This window comes from Lissotriton vulgaris, chromosome 4_1 (assembly GCF_964263255.1).
Source record: "Lissotriton vulgaris chromosome 4_1, aLisVul1.2, whole genome shotgun sequence".
Classification (NCBI taxonomy): Eukaryota; Metazoa; Chordata; class Amphibia; order Caudata; family Salamandridae; genus Lissotriton; species Lissotriton vulgaris.
The window spans coordinates 225,731,220-225,745,508 of NC_141691.1; the positions used below are offsets into that span (position 1 = coordinate 225,731,220).

A 14,289-nucleotide genomic window follows, 5' to 3' on the forward strand; every position below is an offset into this window, starting at 1 on the left:
GGCAAAGCAAGAAGGTCTCACCTATGTAAAATGTATTTGCTTTGTTAATGTGTTTTAGCCATGTTGTGCACCAGTGAAGTTGCTGTTTATCATGGCTAAAGGTTTGTGGCGTAGAGGAGAGTGGAGTAGCATAGAATGGAGTAAATTGGCATCGTTTTGTAGAGTGTTGTGGAGTGGACTAATGTTGCGGAGTACCGTGTCCTAATCTTGCTTTATTTTGAAATATATTTACAGTTCATGTAAAGACTGTTGTTGTAAAGTGCCCTATTTGGATGATTATCCCCAACACTTTTTGCTACTTGATGGCTGTGCTAATTGATCTCTAAGTGTGCTGGGTTCTGTTAACAAGGCCCAGCACTAGTGCTCTTTCCTTTAAACTGTAAATGTGAATTGGCACACCCAATTGGGAACTACTTTTACACCCCTGTAAAGCCCTAGTATATGGTACTAATGGTACCTAGGGCCCGAATGTAAAAAAGAATACCAGGGCTGCAGCACTTATTGTGCCACCCTGAGTGACCCGAGTAAAACCGCAGTCTGTAGGTCTGTCACGTCAGCCCTTAAAGAGCAACTTTCCTGCTTGAGTTTGACCCTGCACACACAGTATGTCACCTCACTCCATTTAATAAGTCAGTCAACCCTAAGGTAGGCCTCCTTTAGTCCAGGACACAGGGTGCTTTATATTATGTGTGGAAGTATATGTGCAAGCATATATTTCCCCGTGGTAGCATTCTAAACCTAATTCTACCGCAAGTGACCGGTGACCCATCAGATAACATGGGCTGGCATATGAGCATTACGTATATGTCTAGCTCCATGATGCCTGGTCAACTTCTTTCATGTTTGGTTTCAAACACCGGGCTCTTTAACCCCCAACACGATAGGGGTGTTGAGGTTTAACCATCACGCACCTAGGTGGTGATTTAGACAGTGTTCACCAAGTTAACCCAGTCTTCTTGTGCATTGGCGAGCTTTTTTGAAGGTTTGCCACCAAGACTGTAGTCTGACGGAGGCGTGGCTTGTCTAGCGGCGATGGCGATGGTGGTCGCGTGAGCAGAGTGCTCCGCGACAGCCTCTCTATTATCCTGTCTGCACGATCAGCCGGAGCGGACTTTTGTGTCATCAAGCCCTCTGAAGAGGCTGGGCTCCAGCGGCGAGGATCGGAAGGGACGAGAGGAGATGCCTGACCGTGATTTGCTGAGAAACGGGTCGTGGAGCTGCGAGGCCAGGAGTCGACAAAATGGCCGCAACAACGAAGAGGGCTGCCGCAGGGATCTGAGAGCTGATTCCTGTGTGTGGAGAGCCCAACAGAAGATATTGTGCCGAATCGATACTGCCCTAGAGGGGGCAGCTGACCGGAAGGGGGTAGGTGGCCTAGGCGGCTGTAGGGCATCTTGGAGTGCTGGGCAGTGGGGACCTGCCTGCTGCCCGTAGTATAAATCTTGCTGATAGCGGAGGGGCACGATTCCCAGACAGCCAATCGAAAGCCGAAGGAGCTCCCCGGCAGGGGCGTGGCTCTACGGTGCTGTCTACACGCAAAATGGCCTTGGAGACAGGGTTGCTGAGACGGCTGAGGGGATCTGAACGCTGGACTGAGTGCGCCGAGAGTCCTGCGGGTGCGCTCGTATTAGCGCGACTGAGCACAGGAGGCGGCAATCGGCCTGTTTGGGAGAGGAAGCATTAAGGAGCCGAGAGGGGTCGGGTTCTGACTCACCCCCCCTCTCCCCCGACCTGGTGTAGAAAATTGCCTGCTACCAGGGGAGCGCTGTGTGTGGTGGATTGACGGCGGTGAGCGGGACGCAACCTGCACGGCGGTTGGAGGCCCTGAAAAGAGTGGGAGCTGCCTAGGTCCCAAATAGAAGAACTGGGGCAGTTGCTTGCTCTTGATGTCTACACAGGTGCCCCGGCGGAGGAGGGCGAGCGGAGGGCGCCTTGAGGATTTGTGGAACTGGGCACTTCGAGGGACTGCGCTGGGAGCCCCTTGACCCCGGGCCTACAAAGTGGTCTGAACCGGGGGGCTGATCTCGCTGGGGAGCCCTGCTTTTAGTGAACTTCCTGCTAGGAACCCGAGCTGGAGAGATGGCTGCATATTGGTGGGCCCCCTGAGAGGGAGAAACTGCGGTGTCCATTGGAAGGGTCCTGGAGCGAATGCTTAACGCTATAATAGGGCCCAGCGATCACTGCAGGGTTTGAGACTTGGCTGTGGCATTACACCTCGGGCAGAGTGGCCCCCTATACTGCCTGCATACGTTCTGGCAGCGAGCTTACCGAATAGCTGCTTGGAGTGCGCTTGAGCTTCTGGGAAGAACAGGGCCCCTACTGAACAGCACAATTAAAGTTCTGCTGGTCCCCCGGAGGCGATGGTGTGGCTTGAGTGGGAGGTGCGGAGGACTCTGACCCCCTGGCAAGTGGACAGTGACTGAGGAGGGGTCGGAGAGAGATCCGACGTGTGTTCTGATCTGTAGCCCTTATGGCGGGGTTGTATACACCATGCCCCTGCTGCGTGAAACGGAACCGTACAAAGGGAAAGGGGTCCCAGAACACTGTTTATACACAATAGATACAACTTAGTGTAGGAATAGAAAACAAATATGATCAACTGTAAGGAACATTGGTATTTATTCACAATGCGCCATAACAGTGTATTGACAACGTGCATTTTTGTGTACATCATAAAAAGTAGTAGTGCCCCACAGGTAAAGGGAAGGAGGGTGTCAGGGAAAGGAAGTAGTGCAGGGTTAGGGAAGTGGTACAGTGCAGGTCATGCGACCTTAATCAAAACAATTCTCAATCCTGGCTTCAGCAAAGAGCCGGACAAATATACAATTAATGTTTATAAATTGTGATAAGCCATGCTTCTAAAATTGCAGTAAAAATCAATCCTCTCGGGGTAGAAGCTGGCAGGTGGACCGGTTGTCGACATTTTGACCCCACAAAATGATGGGGAGTAGTAGGACCTTACAGGATGGTCTTCCTCAGGATGGGGGAAGGGATAGGGGCAGTGTTCCGTGAGTCACGTAGTTACACACGGGTCATTAGGTTGGGAAAATCCAAGTCAAACACGACTTCAGAGGGTAATCACATCAATGAATACATGGAGTATGGGCTGAAAAGTCATTGTCCTAGTTGCATTCACTACAATGCACAAAAGCCGCCAAGACACAGTCCGCTATCCGTGGTTCTACAGGCTGGATTCAATCTGTCGTCCCGGAGGGGGTCGTGTATTTGGAAAGGCAAGGCGTGAAACAGAACGGTGGTCCTTGCTGTGCGGCAGGGAAAACTGAGGCTGGCATTGTAGAGCCTTCAGCAAAGTGTGGGGAGTGCAACTGCAGAAGCGGGAGGAATTCTGGCAATCACAGACAAGCTTGGAGGACTTCAAGCGGGACTTCCCCAGGACCAAAAAGGATCGCAGGCACTGCTGAGAAGTACCTCGGATGACCCAGTGCAGCAGCAGCTGCAACAGATCTTGGCAGCCATAGCTGACACGAAAGCGACCCTACACCAAGACATTAGCACGGTCGCTGTGGGACTTGGCCTCCTGCGGGACGAGCACAAGAAACTACCTCAGAGGGTCAAGAAAGCAAAACTTGACATTGCGGAAACTGTGCCAGCGCATAAGGATGTGGTGGAGCAAGTGCAGGCTTTAACGGATAGGATGACGACTCTGGAATGTAGGGCCAAAGATGCAGAGGGCCGCAATTGCAGGAACAGCGTAAGAGTCGTGGGCCTGCCGGAGGGAGCAGAAGGAGACATGGTTTCTTATCTGGAACGATGGTTCCAGGATGTAGTGGCTCCGGAAGGACTTAAAACCTTTTATATGTTTGAGGGTCCATAGATTACCGGCCCGACTGCCGGCTCCAGGGAGACCCCGAGACCGGTAGTGGCTTGCCTGCTCCATTTTCGTAATAGGGATTTGTTGTTACAGAAGGCAAGAGCCAATGGCCCCTTCACAGTGGACAATGCCATGGTCACGCTATTCCCGGACTATACGATGGAGGTGCAAAGAAGGCTCGCCTCTTGCATATCAGTCAAGAACTCTCTAATGTTTCCGGCCCGATAGTGCGTAGTGCCATCCAGGATAATGCGCAATGTGGACTCTCCCCAAGAGGCATGAGATTCGCTGGAGAACAATAGGAAGGAAACCCCCGAGGTGTGGGGAGCTGCCCAACTGCCTAAAAGACCTGTGCAACCGAGCCGGCGCAGGGCTCGAAAAATTTAGAAAAATGCACTAGATCTGCAGGTCTAGTACGATAACAAGACCTGGATTAGTAGATTTGGGGCTGGTGGGGTTAATTAGGAGTTTCTTGAGCCAGCTACAGTCCCCAGTGCCTCTGAATTCGTCAGAGGCTTTTTGAGTGTGTTGATTTTATGGTTTGGATGGGTACTAGCACAATAGTAGCTGTCCTGGGGAGGGGGAGTTGGGATTGTTTATTAGTTTTCAGGGTTTATACGGCCAGGCATGTCACTACCTTAGATAGAAGAGGTGCTTTTCAGATGCCGTCAGGATGGGCTCCACGAGTGATTTGAAATTTTTATCCTGGAAGTGCAGGGCATGCACTCAATGTGGCGTAGACAAAAATAGCATGAATATTTGGTGTGGCGTGGAGTTCACATTGCGTTGCTACAGGAAACACATATGCAGGCGCAGGAAGGGGCAGCGTTACAGAGACGTTGTTGTGGTCAATTGTATTATACAGTTTACTCCGCCTTTGCCCGTGGGTGCGAGCGGGAGTGCCTTTACAATGCAGAGAAAAGATTATTGATCCAGAGGGTATGTTTGTAGTGGTCATTGGGAAATTGGATGGGCAGGACATCACCCTTGCTAATGTCTATGCACCCAACATGGAGCATCCAGCCTTTTTTCGCGCAGATATTCACGAAGTTGGCACCTTATCTTACCGGGTCGGTGTTGATGGGAGGTGATTTTAATTTTAACTGATGTGACTGTGGATCGTTCCCTCCCCTCCCTAATGCTCCCACTCATAAGATAGCAGAAGCCAAGCGAAACTGGCAGGCTCAATGGGGCCTGGTAGATACTTGGAGGGCCGAGCAGTTGGCTGACCAGGATTATTCCTATTTTTCTGCATTGCACTATCTGCACGTGCGCTTAGACTCGTTGCTATGCACTCCAAATGTGCACGCCGGGGTGCAGTGTAGGGAATACCTTGCCAGAACGCTCTCGGATCCTAGTCCAGTGTTGCTCCAGATGTGCTGGTCGCAGTCACGGATACCTAATTGGCGGCTCCGCCCAGAGGCTTTGGAGGACCCAGTGTTTAGGGATGCAGTGGGCATGGCTATCACTCAATACTTCGGGGATAACATGGGAACTGCCTCCACGCCGAATGTAGAATGGGATGCATTTACAGAAGTGCTTCGGGGGCGCTGCATAGCCGAGATGGAGGGGTTGCGTAAAGTGCTCTTGGAGAAGATAAAACGAGGTTGAGCAACACTTGTGTGCGGCTGAGCAGGCTCGTCCTGGCAAGCCGGATAAACAGCGGGACCTGGAAGAGGCAAGAGAGGCAGTGGCAGGTGGAGCGCCTGCGATGCTTTGATTACAAGGCATATATAGCATGCACTCATGTCGAAGGGGAGAATTCTGGGGGCATTACTGGCCTGGCTGGCTAGCCCATCGCGCAGGGGCTCGCCCATTATGGACGTTCTTGACTCTCGGGGAGGTGTTTGCTTTACTCAGGAAAGTATAAATGGGTTGTTTTGTGATTATTACCAGGACTTATACAGGAGCAGGATAGTCAAGACTGGAGATGATTTTGAGGGGTTCACTCACGAGCTACAACTCCTCCAACTAGGGGTCGATCAAACTGCATCACTAGGTGGGGACATCGAAGTGCGGGCGGGTATTAAGCAGAAGGAGCTAAGCAAAACCCCAGGAATGGGCGGCCGCGGTTAGTGAATTTGTATAACGGGGCGAGGCACCAGGGTCACCTTCCAGTGAGTACGAGAGAGGCGGTTATTATCCCGCTTCGTACCATCCGCTGTCCATGCCTAATACGGACTATAAGATATTAAGCCGTATCTTGGCCACCCGTCTGATGCCCTACATGACTACCCTAATTCACCATGAGCAATCTGGTTTCATTCCTACTAGGAATATGACCGTAAACGTACGACGATTGCTGCGTATATTGGAGGCGGACACTTAACCTAAGGCAAATACCGCGGCAGTTGCCGTTGATCTAGAAAAGGCCTTCAACAGTTTGGAATGGACTTACCTCTTTCATGTTATTTCCCGGTTTGGTCTGGGAGATGACTTCATAGCATGGATGGCTTTGCTTTATAAATCCTCTACAGCGCGGATTCGGACGGGAGGGGTGATATCGGAGACTTGCGAGGTGTCCCAGGGCACACGACCGGAATGTCCGTTGTCCTCCCTCCTAATTTGCGTTGGCCGTGAAAGTTAGGACGGGAGGTACTTCTGAGGTCTACAGGTGCAGGATCAAATTCATCACATAGACCTATATGTGGATGACCTGCTTGTGTTCCTAGGAGACACAGAGAGGAAATTACTGGGAGCGAAGGAGATATTGCATGAGTTAGGGGAGATATGTCTGGCCTTCGAGATAACTGGGCTAAATCCTGTTTGTTCCCCATAGACGGGCAACAGGAAGATCTACAGGATGTAGCAGGAGTGTGGTGGGAATGCAGGTGCCTACCCTACCTGTGGGTCCAGATATATCATTCCAGATTTGATATATTAGAGGGGAAAATTGGTAGAGCAATACAGGGCCTAGCGGGCAGTTTTGATTTTTGGGTAACATTGCCGTTATCGGTTGCTGGGCGGATGGCATTACTTAAAAAGGCGGCCCTTCCACGATTGTTGAATTATTTCAGAACCCTACCGATATGGATTCCAGTGAGGATATTTAAGCAACTTACATCTATGATTAAGGGGTTTCTGTGGGGTACTGGGAGGCGATGGGTCGCCCTGAAATTGATGCTGGAGACCACGATCAGAGGGAGGTTGAGAGATACCTCATTTTGAGACCTACTATCTGGCTGCCCAATTGCAATGGTTGATACAGGGGCTGCGAGGCACGGCAGAGGAAGGAGTGGGTACTCTGGAACTGCAGCAGCTCTCTCAAATAGTGTTGGACCTTCCTCTTCGGATGGGTGTTCTCTCGGAAGAACTTAGAACAGCATTGCAATGCTGGTGGCGCAGTCTCAAGAGGGCGGGCTTGAAGGTGCCATATGCCCCTCATATACCGCTTTCAATGTGCGAGGCACTTCCTCACGGAGGGTCTTGGCATGAACTGAATGACTGGGTCGAGAGGGGACTGACTACCATTGGGGATTTATACGAGGACGGAATCCTGCTACCTTTTGGTGCTTTATAGGAGCGCTTTGATTTGAGAGGAGGGGGCTTTTTGCTCCATGCGGCGCTTACTGCGGCTATTCGTGCGCACTGGAAAGATAGCCAGGTGGAACCTAGGGTTTAGTTGGGATGTCCATATGTAGTAACTGCAGCGGGGAAGGTGAAAGCGATCACATGCCTATACAAGCGCCTAATTACTGAGAGGTTGGCCCCTCGGAATGAACTTAAGCGAAAGTGGGAAATGGATGTGATTCCGGAAAGAGCCTGGGATGAGGTGGCATAGAGAGTGTGGAAAAGCACCACAAATGCCCGCTTTCAATATCTTCACTTTTATATTTTGCACTGCGCCCACATCACGCCGGCAAAAATTCAAACTTATTTTAACACTGATTCAGACGAATGCCCAAGGTGTCAAGGAGAGGGGGCGGACTTTCCTCATATGCTGTGGGGCTGCCCGCTGCTGAAAGGTTATTGAACTGAAGTGCATGCACTATTGAAAGAGGTGATGGAAAGAGAGTTCAAGTTGTCAGTGGGGACTTGTATATTGCATTGCTTCCCCATACAGCCAAAACTAAGATCACCAGCAAGTTTATAGACATGGGACTGGTGTTAGCCTAGAGGGAAATAACGATGCATTGGAAGGCGAGTGGGCCCCCAAACATAGATCGCTGGTAGAGAGGCTTTCTCAAATGGGCAGAATGTGAGGCATAGTTAGTTTACAACTAGCAAGAAGTGCTGGGAGCAAGAAGGCGTTGGAGGCAGCTGGAGAGTGGGAACACTTGGTGGGATTACTGAGAGACCCGGATGCTGTGAGTGATGATTGAACAGAACTAGGAGCCCCGGACACGGAATAGGGTCTTTGCGGCGCACAGATGCACTTACTCGCCCCACTCCGCAAGTATAAGATCTGCGAGGCGAGAGTGGTACCCTGCACAAGACTGAATTGTTTAAGAGTTGGAGTCCACTGACTGCACATACTTCATAGGGCTTGAAAGTTACGAAGAAGCACTGAATGTGACATGCCTGGAAGGGAGGTTGGGGGGGGGGTGGGGGGAGGGGCGGGGGTTAGTTAAATTAGTTTAAGATTTGTTGGGATTACTGATGTAGTGTATTACGGGATATGTTGAAGAGTAGATAATGCACCCCTGGTTTATTGACTATAGCCTTTCATGACCAAGATAAATAGTAAGCATGGAAATGTACTAAATATTCGTAAATGACCTGGAATGATATGTGGGTAATGGCTGAGAGATATGCTGTACTACTGGCTAAAATTATAAACCTAATAAAGCTGGTTTAAAAAAGACTGAAATCTGACCTCCAGTTGGAGTGTGTGTACCGCTCCCAGAGACCAAGACCTGTGTGAGCATGAGTTGGCACCCACATAGGATTGGTAGTGATTAAAACCGGTGCAGCGGTGAACCTCAAAGGCTTCACTGGCACCACTGGACAAAGGAAACCCCAACCCCGCCCACTCGATGACAAAGCCTCCCCTTTCCCCAGGCATTGTGTTTCGTGGGCAGGCATTTGCTATTCAGGAGGCGTCCACCTCTACAAAAACTTTAGTTTAGGTGTAAAGTCGAGAATGGTTTTGCCCATCTTGAATTTAGGCTAGAAACCAAGTTTGGACTAGTTTTAGTTATCTGCACCCACAGGATGTCGTCACTACTGGGGCGGAGTAGGCGCTGGACAAATTGGCCACTGGCTACTAGTCCTCACTCCCACGAACATCCCCTAGAGGAACTAGTCCCCCATCAGTTGGCAGGCACAAACTGCTAAGTCCACGACCTCGATGTCCTGCTCCCCGAGCCTACTGATGTGGCCCTTCAAAGTCCCTGGGCAGGTGGCTTCTAGAAACTGTAGTTTCGCCCGTCATGAAGCTTAGGTTTCCACAACGTTCCCCTGGTCCTCTGGATAAAGATTCCCTCAACTAGAGTGCTTGCAGGTACATGTTGATCAGTCCTACTCAAGGCTTCAAGAGAAGAGAGTAACCTGCACGAACGACCAGCCACCCATGTAGCTCCCTTTGGAAAGATCTTTCATTTGTTTTAACCCACTCTTGGCATGCCTGCCAGATCCTCTGGCCACATGTCTGGGTCAGCACCATGGATAGCAAAGAGCACTTCTGCACCAGAATCCTCCAAGCCAGGTAAATCAGATCTGCCTGGAGGTTCCTGGTCCAGGGCCTAATCCTTGCTTAAGTTCCAACTAGTTTTGCTCAACTAACCTGCATGAGCCTTTTTGCTAAGGTAATCATTTCAACACCGCAAGCCTGATTGAAAGCTTTGTTTGACAGCTAAAGTGCACCTCTGCACCCTGTTCTCCTGAGCTAGGTAAAATTGTGCTAGCTGCCCTGAACTGGTCTAGGGATTCACCAAACCTTAATTCCAAGTGGGTTCCGTTGAACTCACTCTCTATGTAACTGATTGAATGTTTGTGTTTTTCCGATTGACCTGAAGGTGAATGTTTTCACATTGCAAAGTTCTGATTTATTTACTGCTTTAGAATTGATAACTGAATTGATTTAGTTTTGGTGTCTGAAGATATATAAAAATCAAAGCTATTTTATATAAATTGGTGTCTGATGTCTCTTGAGTCCTGTCAGTTACTTATCACTCATGTTGGTGATGTGAAATGCATGACACATGTTCCTCCAAGTACCCTGTCTGCTCTTTGCCACTTTAACGGTACTGAAAGAAGGTGTACAGAGAGCACCTGGAGGCATTCTTTGTGTATTGTGCTAGTATTATATGGTAAGGCACCCCACCATACCACATAGTTCTTGCACCTTACAACACAGTTAGTTGTTGGTGTGTTCGAGGAAAATTACCAACCTACAGCCTTTCCCCTCACATGGGTACCCGGCATGATTGTCACATAAATCCCCTCACTTTGAAATCTGAGAAAGAAAAGTAAATGCCAAGCTTCATTAGAAGACAGAACTTGACATTTGCACAGCAAACGTGACAAGATAAGAATAACATTTAAAAGCCCGTTTACAGAAAACAAGCACTTGTGGAAGAATACAAGGCGTGGTGGTGAAAAGGCTATGCTCCATATTACGGGCAAAGAAATGCTGGGCAGCCTAAAACAAATAACGCTAACAAATAGAAAGCAAGCAAATGCGAGTTACAAACCACAAAGCCAGTGATGAGCAATGGGCGGAATGCATTCTGAGAGCAGCATTCAGAATGTCCCCAAGATGTCTTTGTAAATCAGACAGCTGCTCTGTGTGGTAGACTACAACCTAAAAAGTAATACAGCTTCATATGTTGATGATTTTTTAATTTCAGAAACTTTTATATAGAGTAACGAGCAGAAGACCCATGTAACGGCCTTCTACCTCCACTAAGGGATACAAACCCCTTACATTTATTGCTTTACTCCTACTTGGGAATCTAACAAGTTCCTTGGTAGACACGTAATTCCGGCAAGAAGGATGCCATGTATGCAAGGCTAGTTAACTGCATCTACTCCCATCTTGATTCACCTAAGTAATCAAGTTGGTTTGTTGAACTTTATTTCACTTATGGGGGAGTTGAATTATTTGACTGAATTTTCTGGTGCAAATTCTACCCATATGTTGAAATCCCACAGAATAGTTTACCTTGTTTGTTACAATAATGTGTGATGCCTGTTGCAGGACCATTTCTGGTCAGATAGCGAAACGTTGATTTGAAGAAAAAAAAAATTAACGCCGTGTCCATGTGGAAAATAAAAAAGGAGGGCGTTAAAAATTATCTGTCAGAGAGGAGATGGGGTGGGGTATGTAGGAAAACCTTTCCCCCAGTTCCATGAACAATAGTAATATATTGATTTGCATTAAATGCAGGTATGGCACAGCACTCATGCAGAAAGTTCTGGAGATGTCTGAAGGTATTGATATTGGGACGGTTCCTTCATATGAGCTTGTTCCAGGAACTACAGCAATAAAAAGAACAAGTGCTGCCATACCTGGTAAGTATTTTTTGCTTTTGAAGCAGCTTTGAATTGTAAAATATTAAAGTAATTCATGTTCATTTTTATAACAAACCATTTTTTCTATTTCTTTTCAACATGACCTTTTTTTTTCTTTTTTTTTTTTTACAAACTCGTTATTTTCCTATTTCAAAAGAATGTTTATCGTAGTTTTAAATTCATAAACGTTGTTTCACAGCTTTTTATGCATAATAATTATCTTGCTATTTAATGAGCTTAATATCTGTGGCTCATAAGAAAGTTGATACTGTGTATTGGACAAAATGGTGCATCAGCTGCCCATTTCAAGTTAACCAACTTGATTTACCCTCATCTTAATCAGGAAGGCTGCTACTAATGTTGGCTTGGAGAATATACTCCATAGCAACCAAGAACTATGATCATGTTTTTTTTCTTCAACTATTAACTATCTAGGAAAAAAATTCAGAAATGTCTTATTTGTATATGTTTATGCAGACAACTAGACATGTATGAAGTACTTCAAATCATAAGGTCAAGTAACTTATCTTATAGATCTATATATATAACCTATAACACGGATAAAACCCTGAATCTGAGACGTCGCTCCACTAATTCTAAAAATCTACACCTCACTGGAAGGCAAGTTGCCCTCACTGTTAAATCTGGACCGGTTTTTCCATTGCTTTAACAACTCTGGTCTTTTCCTGTACATAAACAGAGTCTAGGTCAGTTTCCAAGTTCCCCATTTCGAAAGTGACTGCTTCACATTTCCAGTAATGACCGTACACTCATTTCAGTCCAGATTTTGCTGCAAGTGCAACACTGAAACAACAACACTGAAAATGTAATATGCATTGTAGAGATTCTGGATAAAGGAGAATCCTAACTTGTTGTGTTAGGCCTAACAGCCTTGTTTTGGCTTGGCACCACTTACCCAAACTCCTGATGCAAACTCTCTTCCATTTTAATGTATGTGACCATGTGTTGGAAGCCCTGTTGACTACTACTTCTTTTGAATATTCATGCATTCTGGTGGCCAGCTTAGATGTTGAAAAAATTCAGAGGCCAGAGATGCAGGTTCAACTACTGTAAGTTATAGTGTCATGTTCTGCCTTGGTCTTTAAATAAGTGGCATAGCCTTTACTACAGTCTCTGTGTTTGCTTTGTCAGCCAGGAATCTATTCCACGCAATAAACAGTACAGGCAAATCCAAGAGAGCTGGTATACTTGCTGCAGGTAGACTTAAACATGGGAGGCCTCTCCTGTATGTAATATATATATATTGTGTGTGTGTGTGTATACTTTATTACACAAATGAGGCCGCTCACACTAAAATGACCTAAATAGTGCTCAGGGGTGTTATTTGTATGTGAGTGTAGGCATCTCACAAAAAATTTAGGACTGACCTCACACACAAGCTGGTGTCATGCTTCATCATCGGCCATCCTTGCCCTCTGAAAACTTGTTTTGATAGAGGGCGGGCATACACCTGACGACAGGGATACACTTCTAAGCTAAGTGGGAGCCCAAATTGAGTGAGTGAGTGAAATTAAAAACCATTACAGTTGCCTCACTGATTTTTAATGGACTAGGTAACTGTATGGTATCTAAAAACAAGTGAACGGCGGTATGGGGAAAGTTATGAACCCCTCGCCGTGTAGAATTGGGTCGACATGTGCCTAGTGTCAGCAGTGGTGCATGGCATTCATCAGAACCTATCTTTATATTTATAAAGGGCTCCACTCTTACCTACAATGTGGTTAGAAAACCAAAGGTGGGGTGACCTTTGTCACTCTACACTACCTGGGGGTCCTTTGTACCCTGTGAAGGAAAAAGAAGAAGAAGAAACGCACAAAACAATCATCAGGTTATTTAGGTCATTCATGTAAATTAATTTTATTTATTTATGCAATTTATTTAGCGCACAAATACCATAAGGTGTCTTGGCGCTGTACAGATCAAGTGCAGAAAGGGATCAAGTTCTTACTGAATAAAAAGCCATGTTTTTAATGGTCTCCGGAAAGTCATCAAGGAAGGACAGGATTTTATGTGGAGGGGGAGAGTGTTCCATAGCCTGGAGGCCGCAACTGTGAAGCGTCTGTCCCCCCAATTCACCTTTTTAGTGCGCGGAATTTGTAGCAGATTGGCTGTAGAGGAACGCAATGCTCTTTTGGGCGTATCAACTGACAAGGCTTTCTTTAAAAATTCTGGCCCTATGCTGTTCCTAGCCTTGTAGGTGATGCATAACGCCTTGAATTTAATGCGGCTCCTAACCAGGAGCCAGTGCAGTTGTCGGATAAGTGGGGAAATGGAGGAGAATTTTGGAGTATGGGTCGGGATTCTGGCATGGCATTTTGGACAAGTTGTAGCTTGTTCAGTACTTGTTCTTGGGCATTTAGTAGTAATCCGTTACAATAGTCAACCTTAGAAAGAACTAAAGTTGACATCAGGGTTTTGCCTGCGCTGGCTGGCAAAAACTGCAGTAATTTCTTGATCATCTTTAAGGTATAAAAAGATGCTGAGACTACCGCATGGCATGGAACCACTCAACAAATTTTAAGCGCATGTGGTTAGGTGTGTAACATGTGTCTGGTGTCTGTGATACGTGATCACACAAGTGATTAAAACAAGGGGGAGAGAGAACTCCCACGTCTTACCCACAGCCTTCGCCCTACGTACTTCGTGGGAGGGGGAATAAAGGGAAAGCCCCTGTAGTCAAACCCTGAGTCTTTAAGGTTGGTCAAACACGGTAGGTGTTCCCTTCTAAACATGCATCCATCATCCATTCTCACACAGTAGCCTTACTTCATCAAGGTGTGCTTTCTGCGGCATCACCTAGCAGTATTTAGCTCTCCTCCCCGGTGATGAATGAACCTGGTGGAGCGAGCAGCATAAGTAGTGTGTTTAATTGGTGGGACTAGCGGAAGGGGCGAGCAGTAATCTCTAATTGAAACAACCTGTAAGATTTCTGTAGTCCCTGCGAGCGCCAGTTATAAGTTAGTCATAAATAGCCTGACCTG

The 14,289-nt window shown here is 47.2% G+C and overlaps 1 protein-coding gene across 2 annotated transcripts in view; it reads left to right on the top strand.

The window, feature by feature from the left end:
* The window catches only part of NKRF (NFKB repressing factor), a 116,781-nt gene that overhangs the window by 55,020 nt on the left and 47,472 nt on the right, over nucleotides 1-14,289 (top strand). For both annotated transcript variants that reach the window (XM_086918558.1, XM_086918557.1), the window contains exon 2: nucleotides 11,163-11,287. In XM_086918558.1, the coding sequence (XP_086774684.1) occupies nucleotides 11,163-11,287 (125 nt within the window). The remainder of the gene's footprint in view (nucleotides 1-11,162; nucleotides 11,288-14,289) is intronic.